At 42.1% G+C, this 25,699-nt stretch overlaps 1 protein-coding gene across 2 annotated transcripts in view; it reads right to left on the bottom strand.

Moving 5' to 3' along the window:
• NYAP2 (neuronal tyrosine-phosphorylated phosphoinositide-3-kinase adaptor 2) overlaps positions 1–25,699 on the bottom strand; it is a 323,386-nt gene that overhangs the window by 254,069 nt on the left and 43,618 nt on the right. Inside the window, exon 2 of one of the 2 annotated variants that reach the window (XM_082249989.1) lies at positions 608–848. In XM_082249989.1, coding sequence (XP_082106115.1) covers positions 608–813 — 206 coding nt within the window. In that variant the 5' untranslated portion in view covers positions 814–848. Of the gene's footprint in view, positions 1–607; positions 849–25,699 lie in introns of those variants that run through there. The other variant, XM_082249990.1, reaches the window with a different exon arrangement.

Below are 25,699 nucleotides of genomic sequence, written 5' to 3'. Positions count from 1 at the left end.
GTTTAATTGTGTGCCTAGCTAGCGTTTTAGTGTAGTTTGGGGGGTGCTTTTATTATTGGAAGGCGTGGATCTGTGTCCCTGACTTGCATGAACACAGGATCCATGCCTTCTGTACTGACAGAATGGCAATCTGCCTTGTTTACATAAGCAGACTGCCTGTGTACAGAGTGATCAGCGGGTGCCGGTGGTCATCGAGTCCGCAGGACCCTCTGACTGGCTCTCCCGTTTGCTACCTGGAAGTGCAGGATCACATATATATACGTGATCCTGCGCAGAGCAGGCTGCCCTGTAGCAGGAAAACTGCTATAGGGTGGATGGCAAGTGGTTAATTAGCTCACATTTGGCAAACTATGTCTACAAAAAAATAAAAATAAACCTTTTGTCGGTGCCGCCATTGTTTCCACACTTTTTGTTGCTATCAGCAAGTGAGGGGTAGTCTTCTCCATGGGTCACAGAAAGCAACACAAACCTAATAAAGGTTCTAACTCTTCCTTACTTTATCCAAAACCAGAAAAAAGTTGTGGCTGGAGTAATAATGCTTTAATGTTGAGCAAAAGAAGTTAGCAAAACATCAAGATTCACGCTAGTTTCCAATAGCTGTACTTACCGTTTAATAACTTCCTCTTGCTTCCGACGTTTTTCATTCTTCTCTTTCAAGTAAGCCAGATTTGTTTCATTTCTCAAGCGATCATTTTCCCGTGCAATGTCCGAAGCATTCTGTATGACCAGGCCATCATAAGCCTTAAGCCCCATATCTTCTATATATTGGAGGAAAGTGTCCAAAGTATCGTCCTCTTGACTTGCACTCATCATCTTGTCACAGATAATCTAAGAGTACGTAAATTGCTCTGTAGGTAACAGAAAAAAGTCAATTCAGTCATCAAATTATTATAGTCGGGAATCGTTCTAGACTATTTCAATTGTTTTTTAAAAGCCGACATTTTCTAAAGACAGCTTTTATACAAAACTATGTAAACATTTCCTAGTAATGAATTGCAGGAAAATGTTTTGAACAACTGACTGTGGTGTGTGTGAATTTGTGAACATTCTAAACACTGTCAAAACATATCTGCTGTAAACTTGCCAAAACTGTAACATCTACAATGTTAAGCACATGATATACTGTATGTTAATTTCCTAAACTGGAAAACTATCTTACCAATTTAAAGAATAATTCCACTTTTATTTTTCAGAAAATGCAGTCCCCTCTGTGTGCTCTATGTACATTGCAAGGATTATAACAAACTTTGTTGCAGAGTCTTACCTATTTCTGCTCTGACAAAAACACTGTTTGCTGTCTGCAGAGCGAATCTGAATGGGAGTGACTTTTGTTTTATTCATCAGCTAATGCACTTGCAGTGTTCTAATGAAGAAAGCTTCAAGGTCTGCATCCCTTAAGAAATGATTAACCCGTTGGGAGCATCTCACCAAAAATGAATTTTTTGCTGCAGAGGATGCCTAAAATCTGACTTTTACCTTTGTGGAGACTTCTGGAAAAATCAGTGAGACAATATTGCAAGCAGAAAATAACATTTCTGGGGGTGTTTCATAAAGCAATGGTGTACAGTTGGTAAATATAAAGACGACCCTGCGCTAAAATATAGTATGGGCACCACCAATGGGTATGCTGCTGATCATCACACTGTGAAAAAATGCTTAAAGCAGAGTTCCACCCTGGGAAAGTTTTTTTTAATAAAAATACCCCCGGGACAGTCAGGGCTAGTGCATTCCACAATGGCTAGCCGCTGATCTGTCCCGGGTTGCACTTACCTTTTAGAAGAAATACTTACCTTGAAAATGTATTCTCCAGCGCTGCCATCTCAGGTGTGGGCAGCTTGAAGCCAGCGCGATCGTCTTCTTCGGTCCCACGATGCACTTCACTGGCCCCGCCGTCACTTCCGGTTTCCGCAGCGTCATCCCTGCACAGCTTCTGGGCATGCCCAGAAGCTGATTAGCAAGGTATGACGGCGCCTGCACCGGAACTGACGTCGGGGCCGGTGCAGGCGCATTGATTCCTGGGAGCGATGGCGTTCAGCTCCCAGGAATCATTGCAAGCCAGGAAGTGACGAATTGCCGTGGCCGCCGAGGGGAGGAAGAGGAAGTAAGGTAAGTATATTTTCTCTACAAGGTAAGTAAAAAAAAAAAAATTGCGATTATCCATTTGTTTTTCAGGTGACCCGGAGCAAGAAGATGGAGGTAAGTATAATTTTTGGGTGGAACTCCGCTTTAAATAGTAAACCTTACAGCGCACCACCCAAGCCCATCATAGAATATAAATAACTGTAGTGAAAAATGATATATGGAACAGTAAACCTGATGTGTGAAGAAGTACATATAAATGCAACTATCAAAACTCTAGAGTCTAGAGTTGCACCATAAACAAGATGAAAATAATAAATAGTATCCCTTAAGTTACCAGTGGACCACCTCCACTAAAAGCTGATGCATAAAAGTTCATAAATCATGTGTTCAGTAAAAATTATCATATTGCATAACCCATGTGCTCAGTAAAAAAAAAACACATCCACAATCCTGTGGCCAGTGAAAACACGTATATTCTAGGTTATCTATAAGTTCTGATAGTGAAAATTGAGTCCATAAATAAATAAATAAATGAGTGTGAGACCAATAAAAACCACTGTGATCCTCCAAATAGTATGCTAAAAGTTCATATATATAGTGATCAGTGAAAGTTCATAAACATGTGTCCAGTGAGAAAATTCCTCTTCCAAAGTGCAAAAATTGTTTTTCGAAAGTGCTCGTACAGTGTCCAGTGATCCACTCCCTTAGGTGAAGCACACTTTCCAGATGCTGTGGACCCTTTAGCTGAATAGCATGTGGGTCTATCAAGCTTGGTTGGTAAGTGAGACGAGAAGTGTTTCCTGTGAGTGGTCACCACGGGCTGAGGCTCATAGAAGAAAGAGGGATCCAGGGTAGTGTAAAACGTTCCTTTATTCACGTCCAAAAATATACATATGTATCGTTTTAGTTGGTCTATGAAAATAATGTCACATCCCCCTTTATGAACTGTATATAAGCTGTCCCGACCTGAATCCAGTTAAATCCAGACTGAAAGACCATACCTGTCTTGATGTCTTATTTCCGAATTTGTTGCGTAAACTTGGTAAAATGCCAAAATCAACTCCAAAACCAAATCCTGAAAATTTTACTTGTAAAGAGTATGTTGCACGGACATCCCCATGGGATTATTATTATGTAAATCCTTGGGTAGATAATCTGTCAGGGTATACTGAGGTAGTGCATAGTTCAAGCCCCTTTCCCAGAGATGGCACAAATGATGAGCTTCATGTGAAGATGTGAAGGGTCTGTGCCTGAGAGACAGGGAAGCTTTCCCATGGTTTGACCCTGATCCAGAATGGGATAAAAATGATATGATGGCGGGAGGATTAAAATATGCACTGGCATATGTACCTTTCGGAGCATCCCAGGCAGATAAAAAATAGAATAATCCTTTCCTTTTAGATACACTGGAGCTTACTGCTCCACCCCTGGGGCCCCCTAATTATACACAGATATACCTGCAATTGCCTCTAACATTACAGTTAATAGCAGAGGATGAGGATGCAGCAGTTTTCAGACTGCGTGCAAAACGCTCTCAGCCTCAGCATCCCAGGACCCCGCCCGTACAGCGGGATGACAGGGATGGGGTTCCCTAGCAATCAGTTGAGGCAGGTAGTTCTGCAGGAGCCGCTGCCCCTAAGGTGTGGGATGAACAAAGAGGGGCAGCCCAAGGAGGTATAGTAACATCCTCTACTGAGGAGGGAGGAGCGGCAGCTAACACAGCAGGGAGATTTCTTAGTCAGGTTCACTTAACCTCCCCTAGTTCTTTGAGAAGTGGTACTTTAATAAGGCCCAGTGCCTCCACTCCCATCACAGGGCCCAGTACCTCTTCCTACATTGCATGCCGCTTCCCATCTGCAGATTTAATAGCACCTTATATCATAGTTGGAAATTATGTTATGGTTAAACCGATGGACATGAAATACTGTATGGACGTTATCAAGAATTCCCCAGATCCTAGAAAAAATCCTTCAGCTACCATAAACTATTTAGAGAGCTACAAAGGGTAGGCAGTGTTCTATAGAATACTATAGACTAGTTATAGATGGCATATTGGTATAAGATATGGAATCAGGAAGGAGTTGGGATAATGTGGATAAGTTAGACTTAATACCACCAGGCAGTAGAGCACCAGAGTATACTTTGTTAACAGATACCGATGTGGAATAAATGCAAGTTGAGGCAGAAATGAGAAAAATGTTGGCAGGATAAGAAATCAATTTCCACAGCCATAGCCTGTAAGCAAGGTCCTAAAGAGTCAGTAACTGATTTTATTAAAAGGTTTAAACAGGTGTTGAAGGAAGAAGTGGGAATGACCACTGAAGGTGATATGGGCATGATATACCTTTGGTTAACGTAAAAACCGAGATATTGAACAGATTCCTGGCAATATTGCATTTTGTGTTTTCGCCACTCTGTGTCCTTAATTAACCAGGTATTCTAACAGAGATCTACTATCCTTTAAACCAGAAGTTTCCCTCTTGATTAAGCAGCTAGTTGCTAAATGGCCTGAGTTGGATGCAATGGGATTTGAGAAGGAAGTTATGTTAAATGATTCAGCAGGTTGTTTTGATATTCCCAAAACCTCATCAAATGCACAATTCCAGGGACTTCAGCATAACCCAGGAAAATGTGCCCGATAGGAAAATAGAGGGGAATACAGAGGTAGGGGAGGATACAGAGGAAATAAGAGAGGAGGTTCAGGAGAGAGAAATGAGAGATGCTTCAATTGTGGGGAATTGGGACACTGGAGGAACCAATGCCCACTGTCCATGGGTGGTACTTCAGTATATAATCCTTGAAACTACCCCCAACAAAGACAGCAACTACAGGGTAATAATGAGCAGCATACCATTAAATACCCATTACAATTCTCCCTCAGATATTCTGTTAATATTCTAATCAGCCATTCTGATCAGCCAACAATACCTTTAATGGCAGAAGGCAAAATTCTCCATTTTATAATAGACACAGGTGCGACTCGATCCACCATGCAATCATAATTATATGAAGGGTACCTGTCAGGGTGTGAACCTTCTGTGGGAATAAATGGGGTATTGAATTGTACCTGGGAGACCCCACCCCTTGAGGTAAACAACCTGTATGGTAAAGGTATGGAAAAGGTAACATTTTACAACATTATTTAGAATTATCCCAGACTGCCCTGTAAACTTACTTGGAAGGGACCTATTAGGCAAATTAGAGAGCAGAATAGAGGTAGACCCGAATGGTGGCATACACATGGATATTCCGTATTGCTTCCGAGCAGCTGGTGAGCTTGATGATATAAATCCACAGGTATGGGCAAAGGACAAGTTAGACATAGGGTTCATTCCATGCACACCTTATAAAGCTTATAAAGCTACACTGAAGGCCTACACTAATCCTGTGTACCAGAAACAATACCCTCTGTCACAAGAGAAAATAGAGGGAATTAGGCCAATAATTGAATCCTTTTTACAACAAGGTATACTAAGGCCTGTGATATCTCCCTACAATACACCAATACATCCAGTGAAGAAGGCTGATGGCTCTTATAGATTTACCCAAGACCTTAGAACTATTATTAACTTGATAGTCCCAGTTGCACTGATTGTCCCAGATGTACCATCATAGATTACCTCTATTCTCTGTACCACTTAGTATTACACTTTGTTGGACTTGTCAAACACTTTTTTTTCCATCCCAATGGACGAAGAGACAAAACTACTACAGAGTTTCACATCTGACTGATGCCAACTTTCCTGGCAGAGAATGCCTCTAGGCTACATAGACTCACCTGCGGTGTACTCTCTGGCCCTTCTTACAGGGTTGGTCCCCACCCCATGGTTCTGTGTTGCTCCAGTATGTGGATGATATTCTTTTGTACAGCCCAAGCAGAGAGGCATGTAGGCAGGATAGTAGATCTCTGTTAGAATACTTGGGTAATTAAGGACTCAAGATGGCAAAACACAAAATGCAGTATTGCCAGGAATCTGTTCAATATCTGGGTTTCATGTTAGCAAAAGGCACACGGAAAGTGAGTCAGTCTATGATCCAAACCATTCTGGGTCTGCCCCGCCCAGCTACAAAGAAAGACATGCTATCCTTTCTTAGTATGATAACCTACTGCAGGCAATGGATACCTGACTGTTCTTACTACACTGAACAAAATTATAAACGCAACAAAGACAAAGTACAAAGACTTTTTCTATGTACACAAAAGGCCTATTTCTCTGAAATATTGTTCATAAATCTGTGTTAGTAAGCACTTCTTATTTGCCAAGATAATCCATCCACCTCACAGGTGTGGCATACCAAGATGCTGATTAGACAACATGATGTGGTGTACCACAATAAAAGGCCACTCTAAAATGTGCAGTTTTATCACACAGCACAATGCCACAGATGTCGCAAGTTTTGAGGGAGTGTGCAATTTGCATGCTGACTGCAGGAATGTCCACCAGAGTTGTTGCGCGTGAATTGAATTTTAATTTCTCTACCATAAGCCATCTCCAAAGGCATTTCAGAGAATTTGGCAGTACATCTAACCGGCCTCAAAACCCCAGACCACGTGTAACCACACAAGCCCAGGACCTCCACATCCAGCATCTTCCCCTCCATGATCGTCTGAGACCAGCCACCCGGACAGCTGCTGCAACAATCGGTTTGCATAACCAAAGAATTTCTGCACAAACCATCTCAGGGAAGCTCATCTGCATGCTCGTTGTCCTCATCAGGGTCTCGACCTGACTGCAGTTTGTCATCGTAACCACCTTGAGTTGGAAAATGCTCACATTCTAGGGCATCTGGCACTTTGGAGAGGTGTTTTCTTCACGGATGAATCCCGTTTTTCACTGTACAGGGCAGATGGCAGACAGCGTGTATGGCCTCGTGTGAGTGAGCGGCTTGCTGATGTCAATGTTGTGGATTGAGTGACCCATTGTGGCGGTGGGGTTATGGTATGGGCAGGCGTATGTTACGGACAAAGAACACAGGTGCATTTTATTGATGGCATTTTGAATGCACAGAGATACCGTGACGAGATCCTGAGGCCCATTGCTGTGCCATTCATCCACAAACATCACCTCATTTTGCAGCATGATAAAACACGGCCCCATGTTGCAAGGATCTGTACACAATTCCTGGAAGCTGAAAACATCCCAGTTCTTTCATGGCCAGCATACTCAATGGACATGTCACCCATTGAGCCTGTTTGGAATGCTCTGGATCGGCGTATACCACACTGTTTTCCGGGTCCTGCCAATATCCAGCAACTTCGCACAGCCATTGAAGAGGAATGGACCAACATTCCACAGGCCACAATCAACAACCTGATCGACTCTATGCGAAGGAGATGTGTTGCACTGCATGAGGCAAATGGTGGTCACACCAGATACTGACTGGTTTCCAGATCCCCCCAACCCCCCCCCCCCCCCAATACAGTAAAACTGCACATTTATGAGTGGCCTTTATTGTGGCCAGCCTAAGACACATCTGTTCGATAATCATGCTGTCTAATCAGCATCTTGATATGCCACACCTGTGAGGTGGATGAATTATCTCGGCAAAGGAGAAGTGCTCACTAACACAGATTTAGACAGATTTGTGAACAATATTTGGGAGAAATAGGCCTTTTGTGTACATAGAAAAAGTCTTAGATCTTTGAGTTCAGCTCATGAAAAGGGGGGCAAAAACAAGTGTTGCGTTTAAAATTTTGTTCAGTGTATGACCACATACTCAGAGCAGCAACTAATATCGAGGCACTCGACCAAATTGAGCGGACCCAAGAGCTGACAGATGCCTTTCAAACCTTGAAGTCCTCTTAAGTTTCATCTCCTGCGCTGGGCTTACCTTGTTATACGTTTTCATGTGTATGTGTAATTGTACAACCATGGCAGTGGTGGTTACCCAGGAACACGGGGCGCGGCTATGAGACCTGTAGCCTATATTTCCGGAGTAGTTCCTCTACCGGTACAAGGCATGCTGGCGTGTCTATGCACACTTACTGTTTGAGCGATGGGGGGGGGGTGGAAACGTCTATGTCAGTAACACTGGGACATGAAACTAATTTACATACTATGCAACATGTACTACATGTATTAAAAAATTTGACAACTCAACACATGACGGCCCAATGAGCATCTGGCTATGAAGTTATTTTGACTTTGACCAGTAACTTGTCTATTAAATATGCTTCCCCAACTTCAGTCCCCATAGCTATTCTTAATGGAATGCTAGGTTTTAAGGGTGAAGAAGATTCCTCACCAGAAGAACATGACTGTGTACAGGTTATTCATGAAGATCCCACACCCAGAGCAGACATGATGCAAGATCCCCAACCAGGTAGTATAAACATTTTTTAGATGGCTCATGTACTAGACCGAATGACAACACATACTTAACTGGGTATGCTGTTGTACAACTTCCAGATATTGTGTGGGAAGCCAAAGCTATTCACCATTGTTCAGCACAAGTCGCAGAGTTGATTTATTTAACCCGTGCATGTCAGTTATTTGAGGGAAAAGATATAAACATTTACACAGATTCTAAATATGCTTTTGATGTGGCACATGATTTTGCCAAATCTGGCAAAGAAGAGGGTTTGTAGCAGCTGATGGTAAGGAAATTTCACACGCTTCATTGGTGAAAAATTTGTTAGAGGCCATATGCAAACCTCGTACTGTTGCAGTAATAAAATGTAAGGCACATACTAATTCTAATGACCCTGTTGCCCTAGGTAATGACCAAAGAAGTTGCTTTTGTTGCTCGTGCCGGTTTGCTTTCCCCAGGAAATCCTACCTTTGTCCTTCTAGAGCCACCCACAATTCCATAACACCAGTTGTTGAAAGAACACAGAGGAAGATGTAGAATACAGGAAAAAGAGGTTTGTCCTTAGACCAAAATAGTCTTATAACAAAAGAAGGGATCATAGGCATACCTCAACATAGTGCACCTATTATTCTAGCGCAGTTTCATGGTATAGAACACGGAGGACAACAGTTAACAATACAAGAATTCTACATTGAAGAAAAGGTTTTGCATTAAAAATATCAAACACAGAGTCCTGGACCAGTTGGGTAGATCAGGGCTTGACAAATTTGCTTTGAATTTAATAATGAGCCAGCTAAAAAAGTTAGGAGCCAGTTTTTCTTTGTTTTTTTTTGTAGCGTGGGTTGTCAGCGCCCCAGGGAAGGGCAAGTAATTTGCACCCCCTAACTCTAACTTACAGCAGAGCGGCCAGTCAATAACTCCAATGTAACGGCGCTACGTCAAGGTTATAGTATGGCCAGAAAGAATGTCACTAAAAACCTGTTATAGGGGAAACTCCTTTTTATGCAAATGCATCGTGACTGCGGCATGTAAAATACCCTTATCTGCTGCCTATTGTAGCTTAATGGTGGCTGTTGGCGGGTGGCAAAAACTTGTCTCTACTGCACATTTTTACCACCCAACTGCACATCTAAATAAAGCCTTTGTGACACTTTAAATAAAATGCATAAAAGGATGAAAAGTATCCCAGCACTGCTGATCTTCTGTTGCCTCTTTGCAGCTACTTCCTGCCTACATGTGTGTCACTCTATAGTGATTGTTAATACACAGGGCTTTATCAGAGGACATAAAACGATTCTTCTAAAGCATACCTGCCTCATCTCCCCTCCTCCACCTCACAGCACACTGCAAACAACTTTCCAAGAAGTGCACTATTATATCACTGGCTAGGGGTCACAGCATGCACACAGGAACACACAGCCCAGGCAGCCCCCATGCTCCATCCTCCACCAGAAACCCCCCTCACTGTAGTGACAGTCCGCCTGCTAGGTCAGGTAAAGGCCACACAGGCTGCCGAGTCCCCCTCCTCCTCACCCTTCACCGAGGTCTGACCTCCCCCCCTGGAGCCCACAGCGGGCCAGCTTCACGGCAACGTGACACAAGCAGCAGAAGAGAGCTGAAACACCATTCATCCTCGGACCTTGCTCGGGCAGAGGAGAGGAGGCCGGCCCCCTCCTTTCCCATGTCACTCACAGCCGGACTGAACGCCTCCAGGGAAAACAAGGAGCAGGGAAAACAAGGAGACCAGGGAGGGGGGGGGGGAGAGCGAAGGATCAGCTGCCCGGCACTCTGAGCTGCGTGTCTGGGCAGTCAGTCAGGAGTTGCAGAGAGTGGGCGGGCAGCAAATCAGGCGCCAGGACGCAGTTTCTGGTCGCCATGGCGACCTGGCACCCGGGGTTTGTCGAACCCTGGGGTAGATTCATAATATGTATTAGGAACAATACACAGGGTGCTCAACATGGGAAACATGATCATTTGCCGCCACCCCAAGGTCCATTTCAAGAATTGCAGATTGATTTCACACACATGCCTAAAGGTAGTAGGAATAGAATGAAATATCTGCTAGTTATAGTAGATACATTTATAAAGTGGCCAGAAGCTTTTGAAACTCATATAGAGGACACACTTACAGTAGCCAAAATTTTGAGTAAATAAATAATCCCAAGGTGGGGTCGCCCATTAACCATCAATTCAGACAAAGGTCCTGCATTCACTTCTAAAATTTTGCAACATATTGCTAAATTAATGGTGATTAATTGGAAGTTTCATATTTCATACAATCCTCAGAGTTCGGGGGTGGTGGAAGGAAAGAACCGTATAATTATAGAAAAATTGCAAAAGGCTACAGGAGGCACTTATTTTAGGTGGGAGGCATACTTGCCAGCAATACTGGCAGAAAAAAGGATGACTCTTAACAAAACTGTCTCCTTTTGAAATTTTAAAGAGAAGACCCTTTCCCACACCTTGAACAAGAGGTCCAATGGTATTAATGCCAGGTGATTTTGAGCTGATTTAGGAAGAATATGTTGCAAATCTTATGTGGCTTTTGAATGGCATCTATGGTGATAGGGCTCTTTCTTTTCCTATTCCTTCACAGGAACCGACACATCAGTTTAAATCAGGAGACCGAGTAGTGGTTAAAGCACTCCACAAGCACAAAATTACATATCCACCGTATGGGGAGCCAACTGTGGTGACGGCAGTTACAAGCAATCCTAACGGCCGATTCTCAAGCCTGGATTCATGCTTCAAGGGTAAAAAAGGTCCCAGAGGATCCTAGGATACAAGGTACAGACAAAGAGGGTGAAGTAGGTGTAGAAATCCCTGAAGTAGACGAATAAGAGAGTGAAGCAGGTGCACAAGTCTCTGAAACAGGCGAATAAGAAGACACAGGGCAAGATGTCGATTCTTAGTGTAGTGTATTAACACAGGCCAGGCTGTACAGGTTGCTTCTTTATTCACTGAACACCACGCATAAACTGAACTTCAGCCACACCCAGCTCCCAGACATATACATAGTATTGTAACATTTTGCAGACAGCAACTTAACCCGTTGCTTACCATACTACATTCCCTCCTCTCTTTGAATAAAACATAACATGCACAACGGATTAATAAGATTAACAAAATGCATGGATGAACAACTAAAAATTTAAACTATAAACTCCTGACTATACACATAGTCCTTAAGGTAGGCCGGTGGATTCGTTGCTCGTTTTTCTCGTGGCCATTCCAATGTGGATGGTTGTGAATTGAAGTCTGGATCACTGGCAGTATCATCGCTACTCTTTGCCTGTTCGCCGTCTTCCAATACTTGACCTTCTGGCTCAATAAATTTCTTCACAAATGAGGAATTACGCACTTTTGTGTGTCCATCTAAATCCTCTAAAACCACTTGAGTACCTCTTTTCTCCTTTACAACATAAGGCTCAAGTTCAAAGGACGGAGCCAGTTTGTTAAACCAATCATTTTGAAGCAACACCTTATCACCCTGTTGAAGGCCACTGGGTTGACAATGGCAGCGGTGGTTTGCATACTGTTCAGCCCGGGTCTTCCTTTCCTCATCAATGTGCCGAAAAGGTTTCTGACTCGTAGGAGGACCCCCAATGTCTGGCAATTTTGTCCTGAATTGACGACCACAAAGAAGTTCCGCAGGACTAACTCCCGTGACAGTATGCAGAGTTGTGCGATAAGCTAAAAGAAAACGCCACAGTTCCTTTTTCCAGTCTCTTCTCTCTAAATGAGCAATTCGCAAAGCTTTTAGCAAGGTCCGATTCTGGCGTTCCACTTCCCCGTTAGCCTGTGGCCAGTATGGAGTTGTACGATGATGTTCAATAGCATTTGATTTCAGGTAATCCTGAAATTCCTGAGAAGTAAATTGGGCACCATTATCACTCACCATCCATTTAGGCAACCCATGAGACGCAAAGATGCTCTCCAACCCCTCAATTACAGTTGATGATGTAGCTTTAGTGAGAACTACCACCTCTTGCCACCTTGAATAATAGTCCACAACAACTAAAAGATGGTGTCCAGATGGAATGTCACACAGATCAATGGCTAAATCTTCCCATGGTCCCTCAGGTAGAACAGTGTGAGTTACTGGTTCTGATTTAGGTTTGCTGCCCACCAACTGACATGCTCGACATGAAGAAACCAAACGTTCCACATCCTTGTCAATTCCTGGCCACCAGACTTTCTCAAGTAATCTTTGTTTGGTGCGAACAATGCCTTGATGGCCCTCATGGGCTAAATGTAATGTACGTTTCCGTAAGTCTTTAGGCATCACAATACGATTGCCACGTAAAACCAGTTGTCCTGCAATACTCAGCTCTTGTTTGATTCTGTGATAGCTTGGGTCATAATCCACCCAAACCCCCTGTCTTACACATTTTCTCAACCGAGCAATTTCCGGATCCACAGATGACAATTCTTCAACCTCCCGCGGTGTCAATGCCTGAGGCATGGCGTTAGTAGCCACAAAACGAATGTACTCTTCTGCTAGGTTATGAACAGGTGCTGAAGACTGAGGCAATCTGGAAAGTGCATCTGCTGCATTAGTCGGTCCAGGTCTGTACCGCACTGTAAATCGATACGGTAACAATCTGAGAACCCATCGTTCAATTCTGGCAGATGGTTTTGATCGTGGCGAATATATCACTTCCAGAGGCTTGTGGTCAGTGATGATTTCAAAATCAAGTCCGTAGAGATACGTGTGAAACCTTTCACATCCCCAAACAACAGCCAAAGCTTCTTTCTCGGTCTGAGAATAACACCTCTCTACATCAGTAAGGGATCTGCTTGCATACTGAATAGGTCTGTAATCGCCTGTGCACTGTCTCTGGACCAAGATGGCGCCTAACCCCACAGGGCTAGCATCGACAATAACTTGGGTGTGTGCAGTAGGATTGAAATAAGCCAAAGTTGTGGCGCAAGTCAGCCGTCTCTTAAGTTCATTAAATGCACCTTGTTCCAAAAGGCCCCACTTCCAAGGGACTGCCTTGCGAGTCAACAATCTCAAGGGTTCACTGACAGTCGCCATATCTGGAATAAACTTAGCACAGTAATTCACTAGCCCAAGAAAACTGCGTACTTCTGTAGGGTTTTCAGGATTTCTGGCATCAGACACAGCTTTAATTTTACAGTCCTCCGGACCAATGCCCCTGTCAGACAGCACATGGCCCATAAAAGTCATTTTATTCATTTGAAATGTGCACTTCTTCTCATTTAATGTTAATCCTTTCTCCTTCAAGCGATTTAGCACAGCACGGAGACGTTCATCGTGCTCCTGTGTGTTTGTTCCCCACACAATTATATCATCAGAAATGTTATGTGTGCCTTCACAACCATGTAGCACTTGCTGAATCACATGTTGATAGGCCTCCGGTGCTGACGATACGCCAAACATCAACCTTTTGTATCTAAAAAGACCTTTATGGCTTGCAAATGTAGTGATGACTCTAGATGCTGGGGTCAGTTCAATCTGATGATAACCCCATTTCAAATCCAGTTTACTGAAGACACTTGCCCCATTCATTGCATGTAGAACATCTTCAATAGTGGGAATTGGATGTCTCTCTCTCTGCACAGCTTGGTTAGCACATCTCATGTCCACACAAATCCGAATATCTGTGCCCTTTGGTACAACAACTAACGGCGATACCCACGGAGTGGGTCCATCCACAGGTTTGATAATGTCAAGGTTTAGCAGCTCTGCCAGTTTGTGCTCAACAGGTGATCTCAGGCTATAAGGAAGTCTGCGTACTGGCTGTGCAATAGGCTTTACATGTGGATCAATGTGAAGCTCCAACTGAAAATCCTTTAATTTTCCAAACCCAGAGAAGCAATCTTTAAATTCCTCTTTCAATGCAGAAATAGCAGGAGACACCATATTCACTCTTGCGCTGCCTACATCAAGGCCAATCTTTAACACCCCCAGTGCCATATCGGTTTGACGACCAAGCAGAGGCGACCCTGTGCCATCTACAACATAGAATTCGGTCTGCAATGGAGGACCAGTCTCATGTGTTTGCACAGGGGTATAGAATTTGCCTTTAAGTTGTAGTGGTGTACTGGAGCCATAAGTATAAATCTGTTTAGTGGTGTAACACAATTTAAGGTGATTTTCTCTGCCTTTAAGACTGTACCAAGAAGCTAAGTCCATAACATTGCATGTAGCTCCAGAGTCAATCAGCACTGACACATCTGTATTTCCAATCTTAATGGTTAATGTCCCAGCTTGCAGAGAACACAGGGAGAATATAAATTCACAGTCAGAAGCACTCTCTTTATCCTCAGCTATAACATTTACTTTTGCTGATGGTCCTTTGGGTTTGTTATCTCTGGTTGTACTTCTACACACAGCTGCAAAATGACCTGTCTTTCCACAAGCATAGCACATTTTATTCTGTACCACAGTGCAGTCCTGACATGTGTGTCCCTCTCTGCCACATTTACTGCAAGTTATATGTAAAGTCCTCTTCGGAAAACTCTCTTTTCTACTCCAGAGATTCCTATTATTATAGGTAGGTTTGGAGACTGTATTGACAGATGCAGTGTCTTTGGTTTCAATATGCAGAGCCTGGAGCTCAGACAGTTCAATGGCTCTTGCAATCTCCTGCAGACTAGTAAGTGTGAGACTAGGTTCTCTCAATAATCTCCTTCTGAGGTGCACAGATGTGCATTTCTCTATGACCTGATCTCTGATTATCTCCTCAGTTACAGTCCCAAAATCACAAGACTTTGCCAGATATTTCAGCCTAGTCACGTAACCGTCTGTGGTTTCTCCCGGTTCTTGCACAGCCTGTCTAAACTTATATCTTTCATAGGGAATATTTTTCTTTGGCTCAAAGTACTCACTCAGTCTATTCATGGCTGTCTCATAGTCCGAATCTTCCCCTGTTGCCCCCAGGGTTTCAAAAATGTCCTGAACTTGTGATCCAGCTAGATGCAGCAGCATGGCTCTCTTCTGAGCAGGTGCAGTCACTCCTGTGGCTATAACATAGAGCTGAAATCCCTTTTTCCTCTTGTCCCAGCGCTGTGAGAGACTAGTGTGGTCTCCAGACACATCAAACGGTCCGATAGCCGGTAAATCCAGAAAGCTAGCCATCCTCGTCGCCAAAATGTAGTGTATTAACACAGGCCAGGCTGTACAGGTTGCTTCTTTATTCACTGAACACCACGCATAAACTGAACTTCAGCCACACCCAGCTCCCAGACATATACATAGTATTGTAACATTTTGCAGACAGCAACTTAACCCGTTGCTTACCATACTACACTCAGTCCCCAGACATCTTGAAGATTCTTCCTATTGATAGGCTTTCTCTCACTGACAGTTTTCTTGCCAGTATGGGTGATTAGTACCTGTTACTATCATCCAAAGGACTTACATTTCTGTCCAAGAACTGTGCAACACAATGCAACGCAAGAGACTTAACATCAGTAGATACCGCATCTCTTACTGACATGATGTTGCTGTTACAATTCAAATAGAGCTATGCACAAAAGTCAGGGTATAATAAAGTACATTGAGGATTCCTTTACTGGCTGCGCCGGTGAACATCACTTCTTTTTTGAATGGCACCCCCACAGTAAGTATACAAGACTTATCAGGAGTCCAGGGAAATTAATTTCCTTTCCTATAATCACTGAAATTTACCCACCACGCTGGTGTTTTAGATTAGGAAATGAGTCAAATAGGAGAGAGGAATTGTGTCAGAAGTCACAGTTCAACATATGTTTAAGCCCGGACCCTTTTTATATTTCTAGCAAAGACTTAAATGCCACAATTTGGTCCATAATGAATGAAACACACCCACTACATAATGCAACTGGTAAGGTTAGGTCAGTACTTATTTTATCTAGTTATTCTGACCAAGTAAAAAAGGGGCTGGACTTGCACCCAGGGGAGGGCTAGCAGCCTTAGGCCTGGGGGGCAATTCCAGTCAAGTGGCCCATTGAACCATTGAATCAGCTCACCATCCATGCCCACCTGGTTTTATAATAGATATTAATGTTATGAAGCAAGACAAACATGATGCAATGTGGTAACATAATTTAATATATATAGTAACAAAGGAGGTTTAACACAAGTACATGACATCATGCCAGGCAGGGCCTAGGAAGCTCCTGTTGGGCGGAGATCACTCTGCATGACAGGGAAGTGACTGTGTTAGTATTGTGCTGGCTAGGTGCAGGAGCGTACCCATACTGCTCCGCTGCAGCTCTGCAAATATAACATTGTGTAGCGGCGACCGGCATCTGTATACAGTGTCTGGCCCCTACATTAATCCAGCCCTGAGTGCAGCCTTTTTACCTGGCATCAGAGTGGCCCGGGGGGAAATTGCCACCCTGCCCCCCTTCCCAGCCCTCCCCTGCTTGCACCCTTTCACAATAGGTAGTAGTTTGTTTATCTGTTGTGGTAAGGTATGTTACCCATGTTGTACAAGAGAGAGGATGGTGCTACCTGGTCTCTCTGGTTACAGTTATGGAGATAATTGGTAGTGGGGGTCCTCGCCATGTATTACAAGCAAGTAAACATCCAAAATATCCCCTTAAACATGCAAATAGGAGAGAACTCTTTAATAAAGGGGACATGGCATGGGCATGGTTCCCATCATGGACAGGATGGGGAATTGAGTTAATGAAAAGATTAAACAAGTATTCAGTTATAATAGATGAGGTATTAAATAAAACGCCAGATGACATTGCCCTACTTAATCGGGAACAAAGGGCCTTACAGAAACAGTTAATGTTACATGAGCTGGCAATTGAATCTATGAGAGCTGCACATACTGGTCTCTGTGAAGAAACAGAAGATTATGAGTGTTGTTCATGGATTCATAATACAAGCATGGAAGTGCCTGATTATTATGAAGTAATTGATCAACATCGAAAGGAGGAAGCAGGACTTCAGGCAGAAGCCAGGAAAATTGTTAATGATGGATGGAATCCTTTTAATGGACTGGGAAGTTTTGGAGATTTTTTTGGGATCTGTACTATCATGGTTTAGACAAGTCGGGATGTTAATTTTAATGTGTTTATTGCTTCTTCTCTTTATATATTTGCTTGTAAAGATAGGCCAATGCATTTATAGGAAGGCAGCACAAGATGATCCGTATTGGAGACAAGATTTATAGTTGTCACTTATGTGACAAATGGGAGGGAATGTTGGGATTATGTTTTATTTAAATGTTATATAGTCATGCTTAACCACTTAAGCCCCCCAGAAGATTTTACCCCCCTTCCTGACCAGGGCCTATTTTGCAATTCGGCACTACGTGAATTTAACGGACAATTGCGCGGTCGTGCGACGCTGTACCTAAACGAATTTGAGGTTCTTTTTTTCCCCCACAAACAGGGCTTTCTTTTGGTGGTATTTGATCACCTGTGCGATTTTTTTGATCATGCGCTATAAACAAAAAAAGAGCGACAATTTTGCAAAAATAACAATATTTTTTACATTTTTTTTATATGAAATTCTTCCCCCCAAAAAAATGTAAAAATCACAATTTTTTAACATTTCAGGCCAATTTGTTTTCTGCTACATGTTTGGTAAAAAAAATCGCAAAAAGCGTATTTTGATTGGTTTGCGCAAAAGTTATTGCGTTTACTAACTAAGGGAAAGATTTTTGTCATTTTTGTTGTTTTTTTTTTATCGAGTAATGGCGGTGATCTGCAATTTTTTTTTGCGGGACTGCGACATTGCGGCAGACAGATCGGACCCTTGACTGACATTTTTGACACTTTTGGGGTTACCAGTGACATTTCTACAGTAATCAGTGCTATACATATGCACTGTTACTGTAAAAATGACACTGGCAGAGAAGGGGTTAACTTTATTGGAGAAGGAGGGGTTAAGTGTGTCCCTAGGGGCGTGCTTCTAACTGTGAAGGGATGTGGCTAGTGGTGTAACAACAGAGACATACGATCCTACATAGCAGGACCGTATGATCTCTGTTCTTACACAGGGGAGAATGACAGGCGGCTTTGTTTACATTAGCCGCCTGCCTTTCTCCCTCTGCAACGGACGATCGCGAGTGACCATCGGGTCCGCCGGGCAGACGCGCGGGGGTGTCCGTGAACGAGCGGGGCAGGAGCGCGCCTCCGGCGGCACACGCTCGCCCCCTAGAGGCTCACAGGCGAGTGACGTAGCCCTACGTCGCTTTGCCTGTGAGGGGCTGACTGCCGCAGTAAATATACTGACGGCAGTTGCCAAGTGGTTAACTGAATGATTGGAGTTATGCTTTGACTTTTAAATTTTACTGAAAATCTCTCTCTTTGTAACGTAGACATTTTTGCTGTTGAGGATGTAAATTTCCTCCTATTGTTTCTGAGTTGTGAGAATATTTTTTGGTGGCACAGTATTTTGCTATTCTGAGATGTTTCTTTCCTGAGTTTGCTTTCCTGTTATGTATACATCGGTTTCCTACTATGTATATGTTATGTCCATTGTGCTTAAATATTATATGTATATTTTTAGTTGGTCTAGGAAAATAATGTCACATCCCCTTTATGAACTGTATATAAGCTGTCCTAACCTGAATCAAGTTGAATACAGGCTGAAAAACCATACCTGTCTTGATGTCTTTTTTCCAAGTGCTCGGAAATACAGGAAGAAGGGAGGCTGGCCAGCAGAAGTATACCTACCAAGGGGTATTATCTTTCACCTTGTATGTGGTCACTTTTACTGTAGTAAGGCTTGTCATATGACTGTGCTTGTATTATACTGCTTTTTATTAAAATTCAATGGGCCTGATTTATTGGGTGAGTTTGCAGGCAGTCATATCCTCATTGTAAACACTATGCAGGATGCATGTATGCACTACATTATATATCTGTGGAGAATTTATTGACATGTGCATTTGCTATAGAATGTACACTTCAGTGTCCAAATGGACAACTCCAATATTTTTGTGTCTAACCATTATTTTTAAATGTGCTTACCATTTAGGAACAAAACTCATTAAGTGTACATTTTTATGCCATTAATAAAGCCTATCATCCTTTTAAAAAATGCAGGTAAAATCATAGAAAAATACATGTTTCTAAATGCATACTTGCAACATGTTTTCTTTCTATAAACACCATTTAATTGAGTTGCAAAGTGCCTCTAAACTTGCTGGCAAATTCGATTACTTTAAGAAGAGCAAATTTCCTATCACAACCCCCTCCCAACATGCACATTATAGCCCTGTCCTCTTCTGAGAGAGCCTAATTACCCTTTTTACAGGTCAAACTCCTCTGCCTCTCCCCTTAACTCCCTATATAACCTTTTATGTAGCAGCCAGAATAGAAGCAAAGTGACAGCTCTGAGTCTTCTGTGGCTGCTGGCATCATATACAAGATGGCAGTCTCCAGCAGCAGTCTTAGGGCTTTTGATTGTCTACACAAGGAAGGGGGTAATGGTTGTTGAATAGTCTGCCAACAGGTTCTCCTTATGTGGGACTACTTCACACTGCATAGGTTACCTGCTGATTTTGTTCTAAGGGACTGGACAGCAGAGATATACTTACCAGCTTCACAGATCCTCCCTATACAAGGCCTGTCCAGCACTCCAGAGGTCTTGAAAATAGACTGTTCCTGACATCAGCATGCTCCATAGACAGAAACTGTTCACCACTGGACCGCGGGGGAGCGCAGTTTTCTGGAGGATCGGCGGTGAGTATTAGGTCAGAATAAGCTTTGTTCTAACCCCTAGCAAAAAAGAACAATTCACCCATGCAGTCCAGGCACAGCCCCATTGCATGAGAAAAAAAAAAAAACATTTTACCTGTTCGGCTTTAACCACTTCCTGCAAACTCACGTAGATCTACGTGAGCTGCAGCTGGAGGCATCATCACAATACCATTTTTTAGAGCCTGCGGTCGGCTTTCAGGTGGTAATGGCTGATGCGGCTCGGGAGCCGCTCAGTCTTTACCCCAGCAAGCAGGAGGATGCCCCCCCTCCCGCCTCCTTTTGCAGCTCTACCTGGGTCCCCCTTACCCCCTGGATACCTGAGCAACCAGCCGGCACCCCTGCCGGCTGGTTGGAGTTCCGAATGAAGCCGGATTCAGCTTTGATCAGGTCTCCAATGATGTAACCTGGAAGCAGCATTCATGACGTCACGTCCGGATTACTTGGCAGCTAAAGGCGTTGAATTTTAAAAAGTGACAGTATTCAAGTATGCAGTTTTCGGCATTTTGAATACATTGAAGTGCAGTGGAGGGGTCTGAGGTCCTTGTCACTGCCTATTGCTGTCACAAGGGATGTTTATATTGCTTGTGACAGCAAAAGTGATAATTTTTTTTTTTTTTTTAAACCTGTGCTAAAATGAAAAAATTTAATAAAATAAATAGGAAAAAAAATAAAGAAATTTAAAGCGCCCCTGTCGCCGTGAGCTCGCACACGAAAAAAAACGTATATGGAAGTCGCACCCGCAAATTAAAGCGCTGTTCAAACCACGTATGTGAGGTATCGCCGCGATCCCAGAGCACGAGGAATAATTTAAAAAAAAGAGCTACTCTGTAACTCTAAACTGGTAACCGTTAAAAAATGTATTGACCATAGATTGTCGCCATTCCGCGGGTGTGCGCAATTTTAAACAGTAACATGTTAGGTATCTATTTACTCAGCGTGACATCATCTTTCACAATATACAAAAAAATGGGCTAATTTTACTGGTTATTTCTTTTAAATGCAGTGAAATATCAAAGGCTTTAAAAGAACAAAACAAAAAACAAAAATTAAAAAGTTGGGACTTTATATGAGGCATTATCCCAATGGTATAAGCCTCCATCCCTAATTGTAGAAATATCGAGAATAAACATGGTTAGTACCAGGTAAAAGGCAATCAGCATATTGGGTAAAAAAGAGATAGTGGATAATGTATAAGGCCCCTTTCACACATACGGTCCGTTCAGTTCTTCAGTTCAGTCACGTCAAAATGTATCAGTTTTCCATCCGTTTTTCATCCATTTTTCATCCGTTTTTCGTCAGTTGTCATCCGTTTTTCGTCAGTTGTTATCCGTTTTTCATCCGTTTTTCATCAGTTGTCATCCGTTTTTCGTCAGTTGTTATCAGTTTTTCATCCGTTATCATCCGTTTTTCATCCGTTGTCATCCGTTTTCATCCGTTGTCATCCGTTTTTCATCCGTTGTCATTCGTTTTCGTCCGATCCGTTTTTTTTGACGGATAAAAAATAGGGCATTCATCCATTCAAAAAGACGGACATTGACGGAAGCGGATGAAAACGGATGTTAACGGATGATCATCCATTGTCATCCATTTTTACATAGAGATACACTGATGTCCGTTTTTCATCCCTCAACGGATGGATGAAAAACGGACAAATGGACAGCATGTGTGAAAGGGGCCTAATAGACATAATATCTGTAAACTAAACTTTAGTATATAGCCGATTCGCCAATTGTTACTAACAAATAAAATAGGAAGGGGGGGGGGAGTGGGACTTTATATGAGGTGTGTGAGGATGGTTGGCAGATAAACAGTACAATCACAGATACAGAAGAAATAATTTAATAAAAAGTCTTATCATGATACATAGCATAACAATAAATGCATGATACAGACATGTGACAATTTATATTATGGGAAAAGACATAGTATTGGGCACTTCATGCAAAGCTTGTAGGATTTTTTACCCAATATGCTGATTGCCTTTTACCTGGTACTAACCATGTTTATCCCCCCCCCCCCCCCTTTCGATATAAATGCAGTGAAATTTATTTTTTCCCAAAACAAATGACGTTTGAAAGACCGCTGTGCAAATGCAGCGTGACTAAAAATATTGCAACGACTGCTATTTTATTCTCCAGAATCTTTGCTAATATATATATATATATATATATATATATATATATATATATATATATATATATATATAATGTTTGGGGGTTCTAAGTAATTTTCTAGCAAAAAATACAGATTTTAACTTGTAAATAACGTGTCAGAAATGGGCTCGGTCCAGCAGTGGTTAATTTATAATAAAATTAAAAGAAACAACTGTATGCACTGGACATCAGTGTGCAATACACTAAGGTCAAGGGTTGCAACTGCCACATGAACCTGCATCTGCATGCTCATTCGGCCGGAGATATAAACATATTGCAGTAATTATTTACTGCTTCTGGTCATCTGATTTAATAAATCAGGCCCAAAGTGAAGCATGACGCACATTAAAAAGCACACAATGCATGTATATGAAGTAAGTTCTCTTTTTATGAATTCCCATATCTGACAATTGTTCTAATTAAATATGCCTTTATAGCTGAAACATAATTTAATAATGTGATACAGTAGGACAGGGTTTCTCAACCAGGGTTCCTCAAGAGGTTGCTAGGAGTTCCTTGAGCAATGAGAATCCAATGTCTTTCAGAAAAGCTCCCACTGACACCATTGATCTTTTTATCTATCTGTAAGGGGGTAATTCTTCCCAATGACCACAAATGTAAGGAGCATTCTTCTCACTGACCATCACATAAATGTATCATGAATTCTAGATATAGTGATTTTTAGCAGGGGTTCCCTGAGATCGAAAAGTTGTTTCAAGGGGTCCTCTGTGTAGAAATGGTTAAGAAAGGCTGCAATAGGGGCTCCTTTTTTTAAGGGCATCCAGTACAGTTTTTATTTATTTAATCTTGAGGACAACATAATCTCTAAACAACGTTTCAAAGCAACACTTTGTATACTGACCGCATAAGTCACAGTACATATACACATCCCTTTTTTCCCCAAAACCTTTTTCAGCCCAATAGGTGAGGAACTAATAATAGGTCCATTCAACAACCCCAAGCAGAGTAAGGGCTCTTTCACACGAAGGGGACTGTATTGCGATCTGCTCCGGCACTTTTTTTTTTTTTTTTATGGACACGGATGACACTTGTGTCACCCGGTCCATATGTCCGCATATCATCCCATCCGTTTGCGGATGATATACGGACATAATGTATGTCAATGCAATTGCGGATGTCAGCCGATGACACCGCTGACATCCGATTTACCGTCCTCTCCGTTTTTTAAAGATATAAGAAAAAAATAGGGTTCTGTTCCAAAAAACGGAACAGAACTGAAAGGACGAAAATCAGATGTCAGCGGATGGTCATCCGCTGACATCCGCAATGCCATTGACATACATTATGTCCAGAGATGTATAGTAACTAAGTAGAACTACTTCACTACTGTACTTAAGTACCGAAAGGCGGTATCTGTACTTTTCTAGAGTAGAATTTTTTTCTCCTACTTCCACTTTTACTTCACTACATTTTTTCAGTGATTTCAATACTTCTACTCCAATATTTTTTTTTTGTGCTGCATAGTTATTGTTACAATTATAAAAATTACCACTGCCAGAACAGTAGATGGCAGGTTTCATGAAGCTCAAAACATGTGTATTATCAGCGCATACGAAAATAAAAGCTACTGTATGTATAAATAAAAGCTGCATTTGAAATAATAAAAAACAATATGATGTTCAAACTTTTGACTTCTTTCTTTAATAACTACATAACACAGTACTTGTACTTTTACTTTCAGTACTTGAGTAGCAATTTTTTTTTTCAAAACTACTGGTACTTTTACTTTCAGTACTTGAGTAGCAAAATTTAAAAAAAAACTACTTGCAATACTTAAGTACAAAAAATGTTGAATACTTTAGTACTTCTACGCAAGTCACTTTTTGATCGAGCACTTCCACTTCTACTCAAGTCACTTTTTGATCGAAGCACTTGTACTTTTACTCAAGTATGGGTTTCGAGTACTTTATACAACTCTGAATATGTCCGTATATAATCCGCAAAAAATGGGATGATATACGGACATACAGAACGCCCGTGTGAAAGAGCCCTAATGAAGATTTGCAAATTGCAGTGACACAGAACAACCAATCAGATTTTATACTACAGCAGTTAGCTTAGGTAAAACAATTTTGATAGGCTGCTATGAGTTGCTCTAATTTGTGCTGTATTGCTGAATATGCCCATATTTGAAACTGATATGACATGACAACTTGCAGCCTCCCAGCTGTTGTAAGACTGTCAGTTCCAGCTTGCCCTTCCAGCCAATGTTACTAGGATCTGCAGTCACTTTATAGTTGAAGTATGTCCATATGTATTACTTTCTTACATTTCACCATTCTGTATTTAATGCAGAACTCAGGGAAAATATATAAAAAAAAAAAATATTTAATATGGTAATGCAATCATTAACACAATTGCCAAATGTATTTTTGCATACAGCTTGCCTTTGTCCTTGAAGCGGTATTAATCTGAGCCTCCTGTAATCCTCTACATAGCAACACTCTATAATAATCAGGCTCTCCAGCATTTACAATGTGTACTATTGGGGAACCCCGGGATCACCAGCCAGCCACGTTAGTAAAAGTAAAGCAGTCTTTTATTTTTCAAAAGGAAAACAATAGAGCTTGATTGCAGCATACAACAAACAAAATCAAACCTTTGGCTTACCACCTGCAAAAACTTGTCCCATAGCAAGGTTACTTCCCCGACTGCACCAGAAGTTCAACAGCAAGGTCAACAGCAACTGTGTCTCAGTCACAAGAGAGTCCATGCTTCTCAAACAGCCGGGAAATTTTAGAGGGTTATCAACCATAAAGGGAGGGAGGTTCTGGTTAGAAAGGGGAAAACTGACTTAGGAAGGGGCTTAAACCGGTCATAGATGGATTAACATTAGACTGGTTCAGCAAGGACCACAGCCCAATTAATTAGGACACTTATCAATATCTCACTTTTCAATACCCTCCAATAGGCAGGTTAATCTTTTCAGGACTTTCCAAAGTCTCCATAACCATAGCTGGAGGCTCATCCCCACCCAAAGTCTCTCCAAGCCTCCCAGTTCCAGATTCCAAATAAGGACTTAACAATGTAGAAAACTGTATAGCGGGTCATAGATTTTGCATTTTCTTTACTTCAACCAGGAGTTGCAGGAAAGAAAATCACTTGATTCCTCCATCAACGCAGTCAGTGTTGATGGGGGAATCCCTCCCACTGCGACATTGCATTCTGACAGCAGGAGGTTTCCCTGCCATCAGAATACAATGATTACTGCCCGGTAGTGATCGTATAGAAAAAAATCCCAACAGACTGGCTGTGCTGAGGTCAATTGACTTCAGTACAACAAGCCTGTCCATAGATGGATTTAAATTTGGTTAATTCAGCAGGAACCTCCTGTAAGCATGTTCACAAAAAACATTTGTACAGTACACCTAGAATGGGTCCTGGACAGGAGATATGTGTCCTAAAAATACTAGCTGTGGTCCCTTAAGGGTTGGGGCAATATAAATACAATT

Source organism: Pelophylax lessonae (genome assembly GCF_965119305.1).
Source record: "Pelophylax lessonae genome assembly, chromosome: 3".
Taxonomy (NCBI): Eukaryota; Metazoa; Chordata; class Amphibia; order Anura; family Ranidae; genus Pelophylax; species Pelophylax lessonae.
This window is presented reverse-complemented; position numbering and strand designations above follow the sequence as displayed.